General features: G+C 41.2%; 2 protein-coding genes across 3 annotated transcripts; both read right to left on the bottom strand.

Moving 5' to 3' along the window:
- Window positions 1,425-14,997, bottom strand: LOC8057820 (60S ribosomal protein L10a). Of its 2 annotated transcripts, none has more exons than XM_002445638.2 (6): window positions 5,541-5,585; window positions 5,377-5,405; window positions 2,986-3,205; window positions 2,524-2,689; window positions 2,123-2,328; window positions 1,425-1,757 (listed from the first exon to the last, which is right to left on the bottom strand). In XM_002445638.2, the coding sequence occupies exons 2-6, from the start codon at window positions 5,379-5,381 to the stop codon at window positions 1,704-1,706; spliced, it is 651 nt and encodes a 216-aa protein (XP_002445683.1). In that variant the 5' UTR covers window positions 5,382-5,405; window positions 5,541-5,585; the 3' UTR covers window positions 1,425-1,703. The 2 variants fall into 2 exon arrangements, with proteins under 2 accessions (XP_002445683.1, XP_021320832.1); XM_021465157.1 differs by lacking the exons at window positions 5,377-5,405; window positions 5,541-5,585 and adding exons at window positions 14,781-14,809; window positions 14,945-14,997 and having other exon boundaries at window positions 1,555-1,757.
- Window positions 11,379-15,101, bottom strand: LOC110437055 (60S ribosomal protein L10a). Its single transcript, XM_021465156.1, has 6 exons — window positions 14,945-15,101; window positions 14,781-14,809; window positions 12,836-13,055; window positions 12,382-12,547; window positions 11,770-11,975; window positions 11,379-11,635 (listed from the first exon to the last, which is right to left on the bottom strand). The coding sequence occupies exons 2-6, from the start codon at window positions 14,783-14,785 to the stop codon at window positions 11,582-11,584; spliced, it is 651 nt and encodes a 216-aa protein (XP_021320831.1). The 5' UTR covers window positions 14,786-14,809; window positions 14,945-15,101; the 3' UTR covers window positions 11,379-11,581.

Raw genomic sequence — 15,792 nt, forward strand, 5'->3', positions numbered from 1 at the left:
GCAATTGGGGACTTGGGGTCAAGTGATCCCTTGATTTTGTGAAATCAAAGACGAAATGATTTGTGAAATTAAAGATACGAGAAGTAGAAGCCTCTATCTACTTAATTGTCAAAATCTTGTAATTGTCATAGGTTTCTATCTACTTAGGCCTTGTTTAGTTGCCGAAATGAAAAAATTTCGGCTACTGTAGCACTTTCGTTTGTTTGTGATAAATATTATTCAATTGTGGACTAACTAGGTTTAAAAGATTCATCTCGCGATTTACAGGCAAACGGTGTAATTAGTTTTTGTTTTTTACTATGTTTAATGCTTCATGCATATAACACAAGATTCGATGTGACGGTGAATCTTGAAAAGTTTTTGGATTTTAGGGTCAACTAAACAAGGCCTTAATACAATGATACTATTTATGCGTATTAACGGAGGGAGTACTTATTTGCTTCAGCCAATGTCTTGGCTACCGAGCAGTATTGACATGCCTGCATTTCATTTGCTTGAATTTCACCCTAAACCCTATAACGCCTTGTTTAGTTCCACTCAAAAAACTAAAATTTTTCAAAATTCTCCGTCGCATAGAATCTTTAGACGCACGTATGGAGTATTAAATATAGACGAAAATAAAAACTAATTGCACAGTTTGATCGGAATTTACGAGACGAATCTTTTGAGCCTAGTTAGTCCATGGTTAAACAATAATTACTACAAACAAACGAAAGTGTTACAATGTCGCGAAATTTTTTCTTTCAGAAACTAAACACGGCCTAGAGTTTAGGGTTTAGCTGTAAATGATTGGATATTGAACAAAGCAGACAGATCCCATCAGTCATCAGCACTGTATTGTTTTCTCCGTACTGGATTCCATTTGAAGAGTCTATACATTTATTTATTCCTTGTGCATAATGAAGCTGGAGACATGAAGTCATCATGGTACCGGTTCTGGTGTCATAATATTTACTCTTAAGTGTTATGGTCACCTGATTATCTGTGGTTTTTGTTTTGTTAAAAAAAGAGAGTTCATGAATGAAACTAGTTATTACATACAATATTTATTTGCCATCCTTCCGGTTATGGTGAAATCGAACCTATGCTTGTTGCTCGTATGTAGGATGATTGGATTATTAACCTTCAAGTGTCCTTTTGTTGTTGATACGAGACCATAGGGCTATGAGCTTTCTTAGAACCGAGTCAGAAAACAGTGTAGGTGAATACATTAGTAACAAAAGGTCTAAATATATTTTCTGGAAACATTAGTAACATAATTTACTTTATATTTCAGTTCTCATCAAAAGCACACCTCAGAGTTTGCTGGTAGTTTCTCGGTGCGTGTTTACTAGAAACATAGCTGTGTAGATTTACTGAAAGGTGCAGTTTTTTTTCTTGCACTTTGTGCAGGTGCTCCCCGATGGCTTTGCTGAAATCAGTCCTCAAGAGTAAATGGTGTAATTAGAATTTTAATTCAGAATATTACAGTGGCATGAATAATGAGAGATATGCTATAACGAGACAAAATCCCCGAGAGGTATCATCTAGTATATATAGAGAGAATACAAAGACTTGGGAGCAAGACACCTGCCCGGATACTTATGGTGGTACCACTCCAATATCCAGCCAACAAAATATACTCTAACAAGAGTTCAGTTCAAGACAACCTCGGTTCAAAAGCCTAATATCACAAAGAGCAGACGACTTCACAAAGAGCAGACTTAGAACACCCTGTATGGTTTCCCCATGGTGCTCTTGACGTACAGGCATCTCACCTGCATAGCATATATCACAATATGTTATAACGACGTCCTTCAGATTATATTATAAAATTTTCATTAAGGCCTTGTTTAGTTCCCAAAATTTTTCAAGATTTCCCGTCACATCGAATCTTGCGGCACATGCATGAAGCATTAAATATAGACGAAAATAAAAACTAATTACGCAGTTTACCTGTAAATCGCGAGACGAATCTTTTGATCCTAGTTAGTCTATGATTGGATAATATTTACCACAAACAAACGAAAGTGCTACAGTAGCGAAATCCAAATTTTTTCTCAAACTAAACAAGGCCTAAATGAACAACAGGAACAATTTTTAAGGTATGTATAGATGCAACAGAGACCAAAGCAACACTCACATTCTGCCAATTCTTCTTCAGGAGGGACACAAGGAAGTTGACGCTCATTTGGATGTTCTGCTGGATCTGCTTCTCCTCCATGGACAAGTTACCGACGGCGACACCCATGCAAAGGACCTTCTTCAGCTGAAACTTGACTGTAGCCTTAGTCTCGTTCACCTTGGATTCCAGGGATTCCTGGTGAGTTACCAGCGTAGGGAACTTGCCTGCAGTAGTGATATCAGCATGGTTCAATAAGAATGGCGGGCAATGCAGACCATATCTAGCAAAAGCTCGCACATGCAGAGATCCCAGAGTTTTGAGAATGTGTCATCACCATAGGAGACAACACTGCATAACTACTCTACATCTTACAAGCTTAGCATGCAAAGTAACAATTATGTCAGAAATGGACTACTTGCCTGCCTTGTTGAGACCAGGGCCAAGGAGACGGGGAATCTGCTTGATGATAGCCTCTGATGCCAAGAAAGCATGGTACTTCTTAGCAAGCTTCTTAACAAGCTTCTTGTTCTTGTTCATTTTCTTGAGGGACTCAACATCCATGTAGTCAAGTCCCATCTTCTCAGCCTGCAAATGAAGTAAAATGGTTTATGTGAGGAAGAGTTCATCCAGATAGAAAGGGCACTTACATTATCTGAGCACACTCTCAAACTTCCATACAGGTGAGCATGTTTTGTATAAACAGATTTCAATGCAAATGGAATCAAGTGCAAGATTGGACTGACTCATACATGCCAGTCACAATTGAGTAATTCAAAACATTGTTGTTTTTTTCAGTTCAATGGACTACTAAGGTACTACCGTAAGCATGTTCAACATATAAATAAGTATATTTTCAAGCACATCAGCAACTGCCTGCTTACCTCCTCAACGTGCTGGGCATCACCAAGCATGCACACCTTCATCTTTGGACGAGGGATGTGGGGCAACTTAACAGAGCCACTGAAACGCTTGTCCTTCTGTGGATCATAATTCTTCAGACCAATCTGAAGTTCAACAGTCTCGGTGAACTTCCTATTCTTCTCCTTGGCATCCCCAACGATTTGGGAGATGGCATCCTTGAGAACCTCAGACTGCAACTTACTGCAATAATACCAGGGCACAGAAATTATTTGACAAAGATAATTTATCTGGATGGGAACACCTCTAGCATTCAAATTATTAATGATAATAGGGGTAATTGTAGAAGGCAAAAACTGCAGAGTAATTAATCATAATAAGCAAACTAAGTGAATCTATCTCAAGTGTTGAGACAACAACCTGAATCTATCTCACATCCATTTGCATTGTGTGAATTGCGAACAAACTAACGGCTGGACCCGACTCCCAAAGAATCAGATTGCAATAGGCCTGCTAACGGGGTCTAACCCAACCCCAAGCCATAGCCAATGAGTCAATTGGTCTAGCCCAACTCTACCCAAAAATCTAAATCAAGCACCCACCCCACCCAGCCCCATTAACTCATGGAGCATGCTAGCCAATACTCTCAGGTTGCTGAAAGACACCCCACCCAGCCCCATTAACTCAAGGAGCATGCTAGCTGATACTCTCAGGTTGCTGAAAGATTCGTCCCCAGGATGTTCTAAATCATAGAGAAAAGTAATCCAGATGAACTTGAATAGAAATTTCTGAGCAACACATCCAAGATCCATCCACTGGTAACACAGAGCAGCAATTGGAGATAGTGGGATACGAATTTCAACTCTCACAGTTTGTTTAAAAAAAATGTTTCTAAAGAAACAAGAGAAAATGTCACAGAAAAGCCAAACTGGACGGCCATTAGCAACGGCCAGCCAGCATTAAATCCTGCATTTCTCTTGTAGGAAAGAGCTCAAGAGCTGTGGTGGAAACCATGTGATCACTTCCATATCACGCAGTCACCTCGCTTTCCAAATCCATCACTAATCCGGGAAAATATAGTCAAAAAGAACAAAACAGACTGCAGCCAGATGGATCCAGAAAAACAGAACCAGTGCAAAGAGCGATGCAACATACAAATGGATAAAAAAAACAGAACTGCAGCAAAGATAGGTTAGAGAAATCGCTGATGAAAGTGTGCAGTACAAGGGCTCAATGGCAGTGCTCGTCACCTTCTATGCAAGCTGCCAGCAGCGGCAGATCAAGGCTGGAGGCAACCTGTGGGAAGAGACAACTGACAAGCACATCCTCCCTAGCGCCAGCACCAAGCTCCTCCTGCCGCCCCTCCTCTCCAGTGTGGAGGGCCTCCCACATAGCCTTGCCCACACTAGGATCCATGGGGGGCTGGTGCCACACCAGTAATGCCACACAGCTCAGCCTCGCCACTGCCCACAGTAGCAGCGATGCTGCCCCCGACCCTAGCTCCTAGGAAGCAGTCGGGGCTGATAAAACCACTGAGTTCACACGCCAACCCACCCCAACTCATGTTTCTTGTAAACCCAACCCGTTCCAATCTATGACACAGTAAAACAAGTTTCCACCCATTTACAGCACACATTAGAACCTGACCCCGAAAAAAAATGTAACGCTGCCCCATTAGCAGGCCTAGAATGGAAAGACCAAGGCTACATCAAGCATAACCTAATCATAGCATGATACAGGTGCTCCTAGATTTCTTATCATCCTTGGATCAATAACATAGCTTATAATAATCAAGTGAAACAGAAGACAAATACATAAGGCATCGATCTCCTAAAGGCACGATTCAGCAAAAAAAGATCCCTTGTAGGGAACCAAATCCTTCCATGGCAACCAACAATCATAGAAAAATATAGTGGGATATAGCGGCGCTATAGCGGCAAAAGAGACTTGAAGCTAAGCTATTCTATTTTTGCCACTATAACAAGTTTTACCGCTATTGCACGCTATAGCATTGATATAGCCCGCTATTGCCCTTCAAACACCATGTTATTGCACGCTATAGCGCCGCCCGCTTAGCCCACTAATTTGGTATGTTGGACAATTAAATGCTAGACTTTCATGAACCATGTTGTAAAGTCATATTGCTAATATTACTTTGTGAAACCTTAGAAACCTATTTGTGTTCATCGATGCCAAGTTTTATTTTCATCAATTACTGGTGTTTTCCATGTTTCTTCATAAAAATGCTATTTGTCATAGCGCTGTAGTACCTTCACAGCTGCTGAAAAAAGTTGCCTATATTTTCAATAACCCGCTATTTTAAACTTCGACAACAATACACGATTTCTATCGCACTCTACCGCAAGAACTGATACACGACACAGCAGATGCGGCGAGAGAGAAATCAGTAGTACCTCATGGCTGCAACCGATCACACAACTCCCTGTAGAAGGAACAACAAAAAAAAAAGAGAAAGAAGGGTCAGATACGGTGAAATGGACAACATATAGGGCACCGAAACATGCGATTTCGCGAATCGAGCCGTCATCAAGAGAGGAGGCGGCCATGGCAAGCATACCTGCTTAGGGTTTGGCCCGAGGCGAGCGACGGAGCGAGGCGAAAAGGGAATTGAAACGGCGGCGCCGGGTGTTTATATATGAGCGGGGAGCGGTGTCGAAGCAAAACCCTAGAACGAGCTCCCGATGGATGACGCGTGTTAATCTTGGAACCGTCGGATGTGCGGATTCGGACGTTTTGGGCCATTGGGCCTCTTCCAGATGTATGTGGGCCATATTTGTGGCTTTGCCACTGATCAGGGCTTCCAATAGTGACATAAGGAAAATGTGTTATAGTCGAATTTTCCTCATATAGAACTTTAAAATCAAACATTTTAACCTCTAAACTCTCAAGACTATTCAAATTACCTCCTGTGTTGAAGTGGATTTGAACGTGGTTTCATTCTATTTTTCTTAATAAAATCCAATAAACGTTTTTAAAAAAAATATAGACTTGGCTCTACAAAAATGGGGGAGGGGGTATCCAAAAAATATAGTAAATTCTAACATCATTATGATTGATATATAAAGAGGCTTTAAAAACTTTATATGACAAAAATATAAGATGTAATTAGCATGAATGCAACATATTTTAATGTTGAATGCATGTATGCTTTGCACTTGCGATGGTTTTGTCTTATGTTTCTTGTTGTGGAAAGTTTCAAAAATGCATTTATACATCGGTTACAATGATTTGGGAATTTTCCGTATTTTTAGATTTATATATTTCTGTTTTCCTAGAGCTAAATCTATTTCTTGGAAGATGCTACATATATGAGTTCTAAATATTTTATTAGAATTTGTTGTATACTAATTTATACCTATAATTTTTATCGGAATTTTTAGAAACTTAAGGACATTTTTCCATGTTTAAATATAGGGTTTGTAAAAACACAACAACAAATGTGCGTGATCCTGGTAGGTAAAATAGGAAAAGAAGCGTAAACAAAATACAATGACTGATGTAAGTTATTGTTTGATTTGATTAGCTGGATGCAGCAAATTCATTTTATATATAGAGAGGTGTGAGTTTCCCTATGGATTTCGATCATGTCCGGCTGCTTTACCATGTCTAAGTCCTTGTTTTTTAAACTTCGATTAATAACATGTTGTTTACATATATAATATAAATAATATAATAAAAAAGACAGCATTTTGCTTCCACATTTTATGGAGAGAAAGAGCGATTTTGGGTCGTGGAAAATATCTGAGTTCCGAACTGGAGTTTGCAGAAAAGATAAAAAGAACTTGATTCTTTTTTTGCTAAACCAACACTTTTAAGAATCAGACTACGTATTATCGCTAGACATGTTGTTTTACATACCTCAGTACATATAGTTGTAGATTAGAATTCCTATTCAAGTTATTTATGATCAGAGTTCTATTAGAATTAGGATTTTGCCTCTATAATATATATATATATATATATATATATATATATATATATATATATATATATTATAGAGGCAAAATTTCAGCCTCTTTTTTGGTTGGATTTTTTTTCATCTGGCCAGATTCTTATATGCACTCGCGTTCCATCGCTGCCAGCACACTTGTTGCCTCACGCCCGCTCTCGTCCCTGGCTCATCCCCCAGCCGGCGGAGCCTAGGCGAGGATGGGAACAGCGCGCTCGCTCAGGCAGGCGGGCCATCGACGCTTGCCCCGGCGGCGGCCCATCCTGCTGCGCTCGAGGAGGCCCAGGCGGTGCATCTTAAGGAGGACGCTGTCAGAAACGCGGAGGCGCGCAATGACGAGCAGATCCTCGAGAACAGCGTTGTAGTGCGCCGTGTCGATCTCGGCGGCGGCGGCGGCGGAGCCCCATGGCACGGCAACAGTAAGGAAGATCAAGGTGCTACAACGGCAACGACGTCCAGCTTTGTTGGTCGTGGCAGCAACAGCAAGACGGCAGCCCAATCACCTTGGTCACGGCGACAACTTTGTTTCTTCCCCAATCACCTACACTTAATTTGTTTGCCAATCTCTTGCTATAGAGTTCTTCCTAATCGTTAGAAGATGTTTCCGTTTCTTCCCCAATCATCTGCTGCTATATAATTTCATAGTGTGTGGCCAGAATATGCAAAGCTTTTGACTCCTGGATAAATAGATAGATAAACTGGTCAGAATATGGATTGCAATGACCTGCTGAATAAGTTCAATTGCTAATTTCCCTATAACTAAGTGCATTTTTGTTTGCTCAAACCGTGCTGCAAGAAAAAATATGGGACCTACATTCTATTATCAATAAGTACTCTCTGTTATGAACCTAACATCAGAAATCATGAATTGCTGCTGTTATTTGATAATTTTCAGTTTACCAAACCAAGTACTACCTTGTTTTTAAGATTCTGAAAATAGAGAGCATGCATGTGTAACGGTTGTGTCAACTTACTTTGAATTATGTATCCACTATGTGGTTTCTATTAGGCATGATAGGCATTCAAGAATCTAATAGGTTTCTGTTAGGCATGAAAATTAGACAAACTGCTAAAGTGTTTTAGAGAAGTAGAGCAGTCTTGAATTGTTCCTACTGAAAGCACTATGACTTTGATGTTGCTTGGTAGTGTTCAGTTTCATATAACTAGGCAACTGAATTAGCAGTATGTAACTTATGTGCATCATTTTGAAACTTAATGGCTTTGTGAACTATTTTTTGTAGGGATAAAGATTATGTGCCCATAAACTGTTTCATGTGGTGTTCATATGCTGAACTGGATGTAAACCTTGACAAAGTGGTGTTCATATTGTGGTCACTAAATTGAGATGATTATCAACTGTTATGCTTCACCTGAACTGTACACTGTGTCTATAACAAATCGATGAATGGACGACACCTACTCACGATCTTAAGATGTTCACGTTGCTGGCCCTAGAGCTGGAGGAATTTACAGTCTCCAATCAGCCATATTTGAAGGTTTATTCTGGTGGAGACCTGTCGTGTGTGGCGAACCTCAAGATTGGCCCGTGGTCACACATGCATGGCTACTCTGATTACGATGACATGAACACTAAGCTTTTACCTCATTCAGCGTTGCAGGTTCACCCGATGTGCCTTGTTGAGCGTCTTGAAATTCCACAGGTACGTGTATACATGCATGATAACATATGTCATGATAGTGGCCTACAAACTCGTCGCAAACTAATAAAACATTACAAGGGACGAACCAAATGTAAACCAGCCCGGCCATATAAATCTCAGTTTGATTGTCCTTTAGAGAGGGCGGTCAGGTTCTTTGATGCCTCATCTGTCACATACTCATATTTGAACCATTGATCCACCCATAAGAAATAAAGATTTCTACTGCTAAATTGTGATGTAATTTTGATTAGAAATTTTATTAAAAGCTAGATTAGCTAAAGGTTCAACTGATAAAATCCACCCATAAGAAATAAAGATTTCTACTGCTAAATTGTGGATGTAATTTTGATTAGAAATTTTATTAAAAGCTGGATTAGCTAAAGGTTCAACTGATAAAAAATATGAATTGAAATATTAAGTAGGTTTTTGTCTAATCCAATTTAAATAAATGTATATCTGGAATCTCCTGATTAGGACTAGCATGTGAAAAATCTAGAGAGGTCTTCTGTCATAATCACCAGAGGACAGATCAATCCTTGACATGTTTGCATAACTCCTTGTCGACATTAATCATAGATCAAATACGTATATTTGTGGGTCCTAAAAGATCACAAAACTCGATATTTTAACTAAAGGAACACATGAATAGTATAAAAATTAATTAAAGTTATTGTTTATTGCATCTAAATATTTATGCGCTTTGCAATAGGAGAAAAATCCATCAAAAATATATTTTAATTTGATAGAGGCTTAGTATTGTCATATTGTCGCTGACATTAACTTATATTATGGATGTCATGGTCATAACAAAATAAATTATAGCCTTCAAGTTTTATGGAGTGAAACATAAATAATATATATATCGATCCTATCGTCGTTTTTATGAACATGTTAGTTTTTTTTCTCTCGTCGCAACGCACGGGCATGTTTTGCTAGTATCATATAAAATAGGAATAGCTCTAGGCTGATACAAAATAGGAGGGATCTAGAATAGATATAGATATGATGAAAAAGAATAAAGCTGACCGGTTAAACTCCAATCCGGAGCATCTAATATGTAAACTGATGGCCTCAAGCGGAGAGCCCGCTCCTCGCCGGCTTGCCTCTCCTCTGTTGAGACAGTGGTTGTTTGTGGCGTAGTTGAGGAGAGAAGATGAGGTCGAGGAGGTAACGCTGAGGGAGGTGAAGGCAGCACGTCTTGTGCTCGCGCCGAGCTTGGCCCGTGTGAAGCGAGAGAGGATTCTATGATGCAGCATCTTAGATGCTTTAATCACCCGTGCGAGCCGGCCTCCTAAGAGCAACTCCAGCAGTGGCACCTAAATCAGGGCCTCTACTTTTGATTTGGGTGCTGCCTCCTATTTTTATTGGCTCATATTTTTGATTCTACTCCAACAACGCCCCCCAAATTGAGGCCCTCAAACCTATTTCGCCAGACAATGACAAATGGGACCCGTTTGTCATTGTCTCTTCTTCCTTTGTACATGGAGCTCGCCGGAGATGGATTCGACTGGAGCTTGTGCTCGAGCTTGAGGGGCGTCGCGTCCGCACGGCGGAGTAGGGTCTCGCACGGCAGGGGGCAGCGCAACCACACGGCAAGGGGCGTCGCGCCCGCACGGCGGAGCAGGGCTCCAGCAGTGGGGCAGCGCGATTGCGGGCGAGGGACAGTGCGCCCGTGCCGTGGAGCACGAGCTCACACGTCGGGGGGCGCCTACACCGAGGGAGAAGAGCTCGCGCCGAGGAGGGAGTGGCGCGCAGGGAGCCCACGCGGCGGAGAGCGGCAGGGTCACCGGTGATGTCGCGGGGAAGAGAGCTCACCAGCCGAGGAAGGTGGGCCGCCGCGCCAGACGTGAGGCGGATAGCCGCGCTCGTCGGATGGGAGGGAGACGCGCCCGAGCAGAGAAGACCGTACGACGCGGGGCTGAACGAGCAGATGGGGGCCGGTTTGTTGGGCCAACAGGAATTGGGGCTGCAGAGAGGATTTGGGGTCCCAACTAAATATATTGGAGCTGCAGGGAGGATTTGGGGTCCCAACTAAATATATTGGAGCTGCAGGGAGGATTTGGGGTCCCAACTAAATATGAAGTCTTGAGTAGAGATCCTACTGGAGTATGATTTTTGACCTGAGCATCTATATTTAGCTATTAAGGCTTAAATAGGGACTCTGCTGGAGTTGCTCTAACTGCGTCTAGTCAAACAAGGCAGGTTGCAGTTGCAACCGGCACGGTGGCCCGAGTGGGCCAGCGAAACAAACGCACCCTAAAAAGTCAAGAGCATGCGCCTTGTTCATTTAGGTTTATAAACCGAATATGTCAGCGATTGATTCAGCAGTGTTTTTCTTTTAAAAAAAAATTCTTAAAAAATCAGCTAAAAATACTTTCTGCCATGGGTATCAGCTCTTTAAAAATGTTTGGAAAAAAACATATCTTTAATTTTCTTTTTACAATGCATGAACACAACGTTATGCAGCCAAGGACATTTAACTATCGCTACTAAGGTCTTATTATTTAGATGCACCCAAGGTTCAAAAAATTTATAAAATTTACCATCACATCGAATCAATAAATATAGATAAAAAATAACTAACTATAACTTGTGAGACGAATCTTGTAAGCCTAATTAGTTTATGGTTAATCAATAATTGTCAAATACAAGCGAAAGTGCTACAATATCAAACTTCAAAAACTTATGTATGCATGGATATTTATGAATGCATTAATTATTAGAAATGGTGATCAATCTCCCCGAGGGCGGAGCAGCCATGGTGGAAACTCATGCTACCATGAAATTAGAAAAGAAATGAGTTATAAGACGCATGTTATATTGAGCCTCAAGCAATATATATAGAGAGAGAATACAAAGGCTTTAGTACCACTCCAATATCCTGCCAACCAAACATACTCTAACAAGAGTTTTAGTTCAAGACAACCTCGGTTCAAAATCCTAGCATCATAATTCATAAACAGCAGACTTCACAAAGATCGAGCAGGCTTAGAACACCCTGTATGGTTTCCCCATGGTGCTCTTGACGTAAAGGCATCTCACCTGCATAAGCATATATCACAACATGTTATAACCAAGTCCTTCAGATTATATTCTAAAAAATGTTCGTTAGATGTAAAACAAAACAGGTACAATTATTAAGGTAAAGATGCAACAGTGACTAGAGCATCACTCACATTCTGCCAGTTCTTCTTCAGGAGGGACACAAGGAAGTTCACACTCATTTGGATGTTCTGCTGGATCTGCTTCTCCTCCATGGACAAGTTACCGACGGCGACACCCATGCAGAGGACCTTCTTCAGCTGAAACTTGACAGTAGCCTTCGTCTCATTCACCTTGGATTCCAGGGACTCCTGGTGAGTAACAAGCGTAGGGAACTTGCCTGCAGTAGTGATATCAACATGATTCAATCAGAAGGGCAGGAAATGCAGACCATATCTAGCAAAAGCTCTCAGATGCATAGCTCCCAGAGTTTGAAAATGTCAAATAGCAACACTAATAAAACATTTTAATATTAACACATTGCTTTGAGAATGTCAAAAAGAAACAGTAATAAAACATTTTAATATTAACACAATGACAGGACATTGGCTTTCAACAAGTACTAAGTAATTAAGTCATTATCAATCTTTGCAGGTAAGACTAACATATAGGAGGAACGCTAATGCATACCATAAACGAATGAAAACAGAAAAATCATGCAAAACTACGCACAGAAATATGAAACAGCACTGCATGTTACAAGCTTAGAATGCAAATAACAATTATGTCAGAAATGGACTACTTGCCTGCCTTGTTAAGACCAGGACCAAGGAGACGGGGAATCTGCTTGATGATGGCCTCTGATGCCAAAAACGCATGGTACTTCTTGGCAAGCTTCTTAACAAGCTTCTTGTTCTTGTTCATTTTCTTGAGGGACTCAACATCCATGTAGTCAAGTCCCATCTTCTCAGCCTGGAAATGAAGTAAAATGGTTTATGTCAGGAAGAGTTGATCCAAGGGCAATTATACTATCTGAGCACTCACTCAAACTTCCGTACAGTTGAGCAGGATTTGTACATACAGATTTTAATGCAAATGAAATCAAGCGCAAGATTGGACTGAGTCATACATGCCAGGCGAAATTGAGTAATTCAAAACATTGGCGTTTTTTCTGTTCAACAAACTACTAGTGTACTACTGTAAGCATGTTCAATATATAAATAAGTAGATTTTCAAGCACACCAGCAACTGCCTGCTTACCTCCTCAACGTGCTGGGCATCACCAAGCATGCACACCTTCATCTTTGGACGAGGGATGTGGGGCAACTTAACAGAGCCACTGAAACGCTTGTCCTTCTGTGGATCATAATTCTTCAGACCAATCTGAAGCTCAACAGTCTCGGTGAACTTCCTATTCTTCTCCTTGGCATCCCCAACAATCTGAGAGATGGCATCCTTGAGAACCTCGGACTGCAACTTACTGCATTAATATCAGTGCACAGAATTTATTAGACAAAGATAATCTATCTGGTTGGGAACAATACTAGGGAGAATTGTAGAAGGCAAAAACTGCAGAATAATCAATCATAATAAGCAAACTAAGTGAATCTATATCATGTGTTGAGACAACAACCTGAATCTATCTCACATCCATTTTCATTATGTAAATTGTGAACGAACTAACTGGAGCCAACACCCAAAGAATCAGATTGGACTTAGGCCTGCTAACGGGGTCTAACCTCAACCCAACCCATAGCCTATGAGTCAACTGGTCTAGACAACAACCTGAATCTATCTCAAATCCATTTTCATTATGTGAATGAACTAACAGCTGGACCCGACTTTCAAAGAATCAGATTGGAATAGGACTGCTAATGGGGTCTAACCCCACCCCAACCCACAGCCAATGAGTCAACCTGTTATGTCCAACCCTACCCAAAAATCTAAATCAAGCACCCACCCCAACCTGCTCCGCAACACCCACCCGCCATTTAACCCATGGAGCATGCTAACTGATGCTCTCTGGTTGCTGAAAGATCCATCCCCAGGCTGTTCTAAATCATGGAGAAAACTAATCCAGATGAACAAAAATATAAATTTCCAAGCAAGGCATCCAAAATCCATCCTCTGATAACACACAGCAGCGATTTTAGATGGTAGGATACAAATTTTTACTTTCACACAGTTTATTGAAAAAATTTGTTTCTTCAGAAAACAAGAGAAACTGTCACAGAAAAGCCAAACTGGATGGCCATTAGCAACGGCCAGCCAGCATTAAATCCTGCATTTATCTTGTTGTAGAAAAGAGCTCGAGAGCTGTGGTGGAAACCATGTGATCACATCCATATCACAGTCACACCTCATTTCCAAATCAATCACTATTCCAGGAAAAAAAAAGAGCAATGCAGCAGAAAAAAAAGAACCACTGCAGAGATAGGTTAGACAAATCGCTGATGAAAGTGCACAGGATGAGGGCTTGATGGCAGTACTCCTCGCCTTCCATGCAAGCTGCCAGCGGCAGCGTATGGGAGGAGACGACTGACAAGAACATCCTCTCCTGCACAGAGGCGTGCTCCTCCTACCGCCCTCCTCTACAGTGTAGTGGCCCTCCAGCAGAGGGCTGCCCACACTAGGCTCCGTGGGGGGCTGGTGCCACACCAGTAATGCCACAGCTCAGCCTCGCCGCCGCCCACTTGAGCAGCAACACGGCCCCACCCCTGGCTCCCCACAGACACAGTAGGGGCTGACAAAACCCACTTACTGACCCGCCCCAACTCGCGTTTCTTGTAAACCCAACCCGTCCCGATCCACGACATAGTAAAACAAGTTTCCACTCATTTACCCACAGCACATATTAGAACCCATACCAAAAAAAAGGGTTAATGCCGCCCCGTTAGCAGGTCTAGATTGGAAAGACCACGGCTACATCAAGCATAATAAACTAATCAAAGCATGATACAAGGGGGCTCCTAGATTTCTTATCATCCTTAATATAGCTTATGATAATCAAATGAAACACAACTCAAATACCTAAGGCATTGATCTCCTAAAGGCAAGATTGAAGATCCCCTGTAGGACCAAATCCTACCATGGCAATCGACGAGACAACTACATATCACTCAAATCCTACACGAAATCGGCATTTCTACCGTACGAACCGATGCACGACACAGCAGATGCAACGAGAAGGGGAAATCAGTAGTACCTCATGGCTGCAACCGTTCACTCGACTCCCTGTAGAAGGAACAACAAAAAAACAGAGAGGGGTCAGATACGGTGAAACGGACAACAGATAGGGCACCGAAACATGCGACTTCGCGAATCGAGCCGTCAGCAAGAGAGGAGGCTGCCATGGCACTGGAAGCATACCTGCTAGGGTTTGGCCCGAGGCGAGCGACGGAGCGAGAGGGAAGGGACGGCGGCGCCGGGTGTTTATATACGAGCGGGGAGCGGTGTCGAAGCAAAACCCTAGAACGAGCTCCCGATGGATGACGCGTGTTAATCTTGAGACCGCCAGATGCGGGTACGGACGTTATGGCCATTGGGCCTCTTCAGGATATATGTGGGCTATGTTTGTGGCTTCGTCACTGTTCATGGGCTTCAATTGCGATCACGTAAGGAAAAACTATTTAAGGCCTTGTTTACTTTTAAAAAAAAAAATCAAGATTTCTCGTCACATCAAATCTTAAGACATATGCGTGGAGTATTAAATATAGATGAAAATAAAAATTAATTACACAGTTTGCCTGTAAATTGTGAGATTAATCTTTTGAGTTTAATTAGTCCATAATTGAATAATATTTGTCAAATAAAAACGAAAGTGCTACACTACTCAAAAACACAAAATTTGGGAACTGAACAAGGCCTAAGCTATTTCTGCTAAAAAACTCTTAACCTATCGTTGGCTCAAAAAAACTCTTAAGCTATCGTCATAGTTGGATTTTCTTTCTAGAACTTTAAAATTTTTATAGGCATTTCATATCCTCTAAACTCCCAATACCATTCAAATTACCTCTTGCCATGGATTGAAGTGGTTTTGAATGTGGTTTCATCCATTATTAATAAAAATCCAGTAAATACTTGATTATTTTTTAAACCATAAACATTGTCTTAAAAATTCTAAAAACATCTAAGAAAATCCTAGATATATATTGGATGTAAAAAAATCCAAATAAAATATTTATACATTGTCAAAATATCTCTAGAAATTTTTAATT

Source organism: Sorghum bicolor, chromosome 7, assembly GCF_000003195.3.
Source record: "Sorghum bicolor cultivar BTx623 chromosome 7, Sorghum_bicolor_NCBIv3, whole genome shotgun sequence".
NCBI lineage: Eukaryota > Viridiplantae > Streptophyta > Magnoliopsida > Poales > Poaceae > Sorghum > Sorghum bicolor.